General features: G+C 45.3%; 1 protein-coding gene and 1 long non-coding RNA gene across 5 annotated transcripts in view; one reads left to right on the top strand and one right to left on the bottom strand.

The window, feature by feature from the left end:
* Positions 1–1,812: 1,812 nt before the first annotated feature.
* Positions 1,813–5,703, bottom strand: LOC111924117 (uncharacterized). Its single transcript, XR_002861473.2, has 4 exons — positions 5,361–5,703; positions 4,673–4,840; positions 4,069–4,190; positions 1,813–3,946 (listed from the first exon to the last, which is right to left on the bottom strand). It is a non-coding gene; the product is annotated as an uncharacterized LOC111924117 (long non-coding RNA).
* CUL5 (cullin 5) overlaps positions 5,699–7,358 on the top strand; it is a 28,614-nt gene continuing 26,954 nt past the window's right edge. The window contains exons 1-2 of one of the 4 annotated variants that reach the window (XM_086881942.1): positions 6,194–6,524; positions 6,638–6,771. In XM_086881942.1, the coding sequence (XP_086738068.1) occupies positions 6,670–6,771 (102 nt within the window). In that variant the 5' untranslated portion in view covers positions 6,194–6,524; positions 6,638–6,669. Of the gene's footprint in view, positions 6,110–6,193; positions 6,772–7,358 lie in introns of those variants that run through there. The other 3 variants (XM_086881943.1, XM_086881944.1, XM_086881941.1) reach the window with 3 other exon arrangements.

The raw sequence follows: 7,358 nt of genomic DNA, 5'->3' as shown, positions 1-7,358 counted from the left end.
TCAGATGAATGGCTACTGGTACCCAAGCTGCCTGTCTGAAAGCAAGGGTGGGTGGATGCACTGTGATCACAGATATTTCAGTCTGAGCATTTCAGCTCCCTTAGGGAGTACATGCTTCATTGCCCTCTTTTTACATAATTAACATCCAGGAAGAGTGCTTTTTCCCCCACACTGAAGATCCCACTCAGAGAAGTCTCCACCTTTGTTTTTTACACAGCTGGCACAGCAATTTCAGCAGCCTTTATTCATTCTTGAAGAAAAAGAAAGAAGGCTGAGGGCTTATTCTATACATGGGCATGGAACCTTACCACAAACATGGTGGACTGTTTAGGAAATCACTAAATATCAAAAAACAATTGTCAATACCAAAAATTAGTGTTGCTCATTCCTCAGAGTCTAGAGACTATCTTGCAAATAAGTGAACGAAATTAAAATTCTAAAAGAAGAATCACCCATCACCCACAGAGACTATGTGGAGTAGCAGGCTCTTTATGGAGGGTTAGGAAAATCTTAATTTAAACTCAAACTGAGGAATTCAAAATCCCAATCCGGAGCTGCTGGAATGGATCACTGTCTTTGAAAGTATTTAATTCATTTACTTCTCAGAGCAAGTAATGTTTTAGGCTAGGCCTGAGTTATGCAGGGCTGGATGCTCAGTGTGTAACCAGCAGAGAGATGACTGCTCCCTGGGAGCAGTGCTGGGAGCCTGCTGACAGCAGCCCCCAGCAGCTTCTCAGGCTACAAGGGCAGCTCAAACTGAGATTAACTGATCACAGGCTGCCAAAGGCTCACCTTGCAGCTGAAGAGCTTCTACAGAAAGGTAACAGTAGAAGTAGAAAGCCCAAAATCTCTGCATTGTAAATAAAACCAGTGTCTAGGTAAAGAAACTGGCATTTCAGCTATAGTTCAATTACTGCAGTTCCTCACTTCTGCGGCTTCAAATCTGCGCAATCTATGAGAACTGAGTTTTCCTGTTCCATGAAAATTGTGGAAGGACAAACTGAGCCTCCTGTAGCAATGAAGTCAGTCACCAGGGAGAGGGCTGCACAAGATAAGGGTGGAAGGAGGACACATATAACTTCTTCCATCCCTGCACAGCCCTGGGGAAGAAGTGAGACTAACCGTGGTCAGAGTCCCTGTAGAAATATCTATCACTGCAGTGGGACCTGTGGGATGAAAGAAAACACCAAGGACCTGGATTTGGCACAGAGCTGCAGGCTCCTGACTCCCTAACTCCAGCGCTCCCAAAGGACAGGTTACCTCTGTGGCACAGCTACAGGAACACTTGGGTGTATGTCTACACTGCATAGTGTCTACATTGCATAAAGGCAAATGTCTACGTTGCAGGCTGTTTCCCCTTTCACCTTTCCCCCCCATGTGGTTTCTTTACAGGAAGGGACTGTCAGAAGACATATCTGGCACCAAGGTCTGACAGTGAGCAGGGCAATAGTTGAAGATTTTAGTGGTAGTTGCTAAGTATTAAGGTACTAAAACTGAGGGGAGGAATTGTGGAAAATATTCCAGTCATAATCTTAGTAATAAAAACCTTTCAGGGCTGGCACTGCTCTGCAGCACTTTCGAGAATTGTCCATTTTGGTTAAGTTTTCAATGCCAAGGAAATAGTTCAGCTATTTAGTAATAATTTATATTAGTTTGTCATTCAAAAATAATTACTGCATATTATTCAGGGAGAAAAGTCTTCTCTGTGCAGATTGTTTTAGTAATTTTGCTGACACGAAGCTTGTGTTGCATGTTTTAAACATAAAGCTATGCCAGGACATAATTTTAAATACACAAATCCCATCAATCAGACCATTGAAATGCACAGTTCATTTTATTGGGATTTTTCTCTGCCCAATTCTCTGTAGAAAAGAGTCTGATTCTCAGAGAAGTTTTTATAACAAAAGAGAGGCAAAGCTTATTGGGCACTGAAAAAGAGATGCATATGTGAACAAGTGTCAGAAAAGCAGAACGTATTTTTTCTTGTGGTATCCTCTTTCACTCTACCGTGCTTCACAGGCCAGCTATAGCTCCCCAAGCACATAGTGAATGGAACAGTAAATTTCTAGCTGTCCAAAAAACACTGGCAGATCAAATGTAATTCCCCACAGCAGTTCTCCGAAACTCTGTGCTTGGGTAAGGAACAATGGCCGCATTCTGCCTAATGCATGCCATGTGCTTCTCTGTGTCCCAGGAGAGATTTGGCCTCAACAAAAACTCTCCCGCAGGTTCTGCCTGCAAACAGTCACTCTGCACCACCCCACACCATCCTCACTGACACGCAGGATAAAAAGTGTAAGGTTTTCCAGCAAGGAAACCATGAGGGAATAGCACCGTGGTCTAAAAAATACATCAGAGAAAAACAAACATCAGGGAGAGAGGTTATTTAAGCTAAAGAACAATGCTGGCGTGAGAACAAAGGGGTCATACTGAGATGCACAGGATAGGTGGTTCTGGTGATGCTAAGAGACCAAAGCCTTGGGCTGCTTTGCGAAAGCAACAGCAACAGCTTTACTACCTTTACTACCACATGCAAGCCATTTCTCCAGACTGCCATTGTTATTAATCAAAAAGGTGATGTGAAGCCCAGATAGTAAACACCAAAAGTGTTTCTTTACTTGTTGAAATGGAAACAAACATAGGAGAAGTTTGGTCACTGACAGTGCTTCTTTTTTCAGCTACAGGTAGATGTCTGAGCATTCTTGCCCTTTCAAAAAGATTATCTTTGGTGACTCACGGCACATTTTGTGCATGAGGTCGTTGTGACAGTACACAGCAGTGATAAACAAGAATTTCCCACTGAAAGAAAAACTGTAAGTTTTAGTATCCCTACTGAATATAACTAGTTTGATGGGAGAAGGGTTTAAAATGGACTATTTAAGCATCACATGTTTTTTTCCCTTCATGGACTAAGTGAAGATTAGAAGAAACTGTGTTCCTCTTATTGGTTCATCTTACTCCTTTCAGGACATTAGAAGAGATCATAGAAACACATATGTTTCTCTGATGCAACTCATTCAAAGCCTGGAATCAGTTCACACCAAGACATCAAGAATATTATGATGGTATTAATTTCACTGATCATCCAAATCTTAATGAGCTGTTCCTTGCAAATCACTTTGAAGCAGTGAACATGTCTGGGACTGTCATTCCCTTTGCTTTTTACAGTCCATGCATCGGATTAAAACCGTAGGCCAATGTAGTACCAATCAATAATTAATATCTTCATTACTAGCAGAATTTAATAATAATCCATTTGTAATAGAATTAAAGCAAATCAAACAATATTGCATAACACTGAGCACTGTCAAAGCACCCTGAAGTGGTACTGAAATACTGTAAAACCTTAAGGCTCATAGATGTCTCTACTTCCCAGAAAATTCATGCACAGATCTTCACGGAAAAAAAAAGAACCAAACAATTACAGCCATTGAGTAAACCATGCAAAATGAGATGCACACTACTTTTAGTATGAGTCAAAAGTACCAGTGTTTCCTTGACTCTCTGCTTCTCAGATGTTCAAGTTCTCCTTATTCCTTGGCTAGCCTGTTCATAACTATTGCACAAGAGCATATTTGGGCCTGAACTCTCATACTCAGTACAGTCATTGCTGACCCATCCAGGCCAGCAGCATAAATGTTACATAATGCCTACCAGGTGCCTAAGGGGACTTAGAAAAGACCAGACCATGAAAAGTACATTGGTGCTCCTGCATCCTGGGTACTTCCACATTTTTTGTGGCAATGTTTGGTACGTTTGGATGAAAAGTACAAATACAGAGAAATCCATCATTTTCAAACATGGAATTTTAAAACAATGCTTCAATGTTGGTTACGCAAAATTTGCAGTTATAGCATTCTAATGATTTGTGTTGTAGTTTAGTACTCTGAGCTTTGCATCAAAGGCACTTGAGATGAAGTTCTCCACAGTAGTTCATCTTCTGGCTCTATGTATCAAAAGCAGTTTATAAACATCACTGAATTGTGACATTAATAGCAAACACATATTAAAAAATAAACTAATAGAAAATGAAAACAACAAAAATATCAAATAATTGGAAATGCTCACATTTTTTAAGGGTTTGGGCAAAAGAGAATGAATCATTTCATAGAGTAGTGGCTCCTAGCAATGGCTGCCTCTGTGTCACATCCTGCAGAATATTCTGTATCTCAGCTCTGGTACCTACATACCTGTAACGCATACACACAGACTGGGCAGCGAAGAGGCTGAAGCACAAATGCACAATGCACACATTTTACTGCCCCTGCTGGAGGCCTCCTAACCTCAGCACTGTTGTAGAATATATGTGCAATGGAATGTGCATAATACAATTAGATCTCTATTGCATAACTATATATTATATGCAAAACTGTATAACTGTGTCCATTATATGTGCAATAAATACCATATACTTATATATTAATAGTATAGAACATATAATAACAGCAAAGAAAAAAAATCGTAAACTAGTTGGAGCATTTGGAATCTGGAAACCTTGTCAAAATAGGAGATTATTTAACACCTCCTTTCTACTTCTCAATTAAAAGAAGGCCTTAATATGACTATCATAATTTATTCATTTAATAAGGCTGCAGGCCACATTTGGTCAGCATTATCAAAACTTTCACAAATGTATACACATTTCTTAAATATTTTGTTACAGATTTCTTACACGTCAGGGTTCCTATCCTCTGCAATATGAATTTATCTTCAAATCCTGTGCCCCAGGAGAGGCGAAGGGAGGGCTGCCATCCCTGGTGGCCAATGGTGTAGCTGTCCATGCTAATGACTCAGGGTAGGCCAGGTTGAACACGAATCAGCAGCTCCCAGGGCTCTGAGTCTGTGTGAAAAGATTGGTGAAATTCTCTTCAAGGTAAATTTTTAGGCAAAGGGTAAATGTTTTAAGAGAAAAGCGAGATTCTGTATACATAAAGAAACCCTGAAATTTTCCAAATCCTTCTCAAAAAGTGCCTAAAAGCAAACTTTTCCTACTAAATATTCCCTTGTGCTGGACTCTGCCGAACCTTGTGTGTCCCTTCCTACTCTGAAGATGCTGTGATCACAGACTCACGGAACAGGTCAGATTGGAAAGGACCACAGGGGTTCATCTGGTCCAACCTCCGTACTCAAGCAGGGCCATCCTAGAGCAGAGGATTGTGTCCAGGCTGTTCTCGAATTCTCCAGTGAGGGAGACTCCACAGCTTCACCGGGCAATCTGTTCCAGCGCTTGGTCACCCTCACAGCACACAAGTTCTTCCTCACGTTCAGATGAAACTGCCCATTGCCTCTTGTTCCAATTGCTGGGCACCACTGAGAAGAGCCTGGTCCATCCTCCTGACACGCATCCTTCAGATACTTACACACTTACTGATTCTGTAAATAGAACACTTGTGACAACTGGCACGAAGCGTGAAGGCTCAGACGGAGATTGGGTGCAGGGCACCCTTGGCTCCGCAGCACACAGCTTAGTGCGGCTGGCCGTGCGGGGCTGTGCCCGCGGTGCGCTCCGCTCCCGCCGGCCCGGCCTGCGGGGGCTGGTTGGTTGGTCAGTCAGTCAGTCAGTCAGTCAGTCAGTCAGTCAGTTAGTTAGTTAGTTAGTTAGTTAGTTAGTTAGTTAGTTAGTTAGTTAGTTAGTTAGTTAGTGCGTGCTCCGTCCGGCAGGGCCGTGAGGGCAGCAGCGCCGGGGCCGGGCCGGCAGGGGGCGCTGCAGGCGGGGCCCGCAGCCGCGCTGGGCGGCGGGGCCGCTCCCGGCGCCGCATCATGTGGGCCCGGCCCCTTCCATGGAGCCGCGGCCGCCGAGCGCCGCCCGGGCGGACGCCGCCATGAGGCTCTGAGGGGCGGCTGCGTGCGGAGAGCCCGGCCGGTCCCAGCTCTGCCGAGCTCCCCGAGCCTCGCCGCGGGACAGGGAAGCCCAACGCTGAGGCCGCCGCCGCCGCCGCCGCTGCTGCTGCTGCCGCCGCCGCGGGTCTGGCCGGGCGGGCGGGCGGCCCGGGGCCATGTAAAGCGGCAGCGGCCGGTAGGAGCCGAACCGAGCTCGAGCAAAGAAGCCGCCGCTGCCGGCCGGGGAGGCCCCGCAGTGGAGATCATGGCGACGTCTAATCTCTTAAAGGTGAGAGCGGGGCCCGGCCGAGTCCTGCGGGAGGAGGGGGGAGGCGGCGGGGCCGGGCGGCCCTGCGGGTGGCCGGACCGGGCAGGGCAGTGGGGACGGGGGCAGGGCAGGGTCGGGCCGCGGGTGCCGCTGCCCGAAGTTGCCGCTCCCAGGGCCCCCCCGCAGGTGAGCGGCCTTGGGCTGCCGGCCTCGGTCCGGCCTGGCCCGGCCCCGCCGGCGGCTGCTGCCTGCTGCCAGCACCGCGCTCCTTCCTCCGGCTCTCTCTTCCCAAACACCCCTCGTTGGGAAACAGCGTTGCGTCGTGCGGATAGACAGGGCACTATGTCTTCTCTTTGTTTATTTAAGAAAATCGGGGTGTGCGGAAAATGAGTTTTAAGTTAAACAAAGAGTTGGAAATTGTCTTGGCGGAGGGCAGGTACCGTTATTGGGGTGGCCACCGTGTTCCAGTTTTTTTGTTAACTGCAGTTTTCCTGCAAAGGAAAACTCCCGGAGGCCTTTCGCTTACGTTAAGCAGCTTTGCTTTTGTAGTCATATGTTTTCAAGCACTTTCCCGGCGTTTGATGGCAGATGTCAGTCAGCCCAAGCTGCCGCAGGTTGGAAGAGAAGATTTCAGTGGGACAGTCCAGTGTCTGAGCTCAGGGCTGCCTGCCCTGATCTTTGCGGTATGTATGAGGAGAAGACTGTGTGGCCTTTGAGGCCATGCTAGCAAAGGGAAGGTGGGCCTTCCTCGAAACCACTGTTATTGCCTCCAGTGTTTCTGTAACACCAGTTAACTACAGCGCTAAGATAGGCCTAGGGCAGCCTGCCTGCTTAACTCGAGGAATTGACAATTGAAGATCAATATAAATATAGCCATAAACATGTGTTCAGCACTATGTATTGTAGTTCAGTGTGGTCCTGAAGAAGCTCTGCTTGCATTTTATTATTATTTTATTTTATTAACCTGACCTAATTTGGATGTATAGATCCAGCCTGAATCTGCTAGTTTTATTTATTACTCTGAGACACTCAGTGTGAAGAAATGAGAATTAATTTATCCCTTTATTGCTTCCTGATAGTCAAAAAAAATTTCTATATTAAAAATATATGATTAAAAAAAAATTTCCTTGAAATTGAGATGTAATTGAAATTAATTTTAATTCCTGTTTATTTTTATGCCTGTAAGAGGCTGTTAGATATTTAAGCAGATAACACTTCCATATACTTAAAAATCTAATTGAGGAACCCAAGAACACAGGCAAGAAAAATA

The sequence above is a fragment of the Cyanistes caeruleus genome, chromosome 3, assembly GCF_971803275.1.
Source record: "Cyanistes caeruleus chromosome 3, bCyaCae1.hap1.1, whole genome shotgun sequence".
Taxonomy (NCBI): Eukaryota; Metazoa; Chordata; class Aves; order Passeriformes; family Paridae; genus Cyanistes; species Cyanistes caeruleus.
Note: the sequence above shows the minus strand (reverse complement) of the source record. Positions and strands in the feature narration are given on the sequence as shown.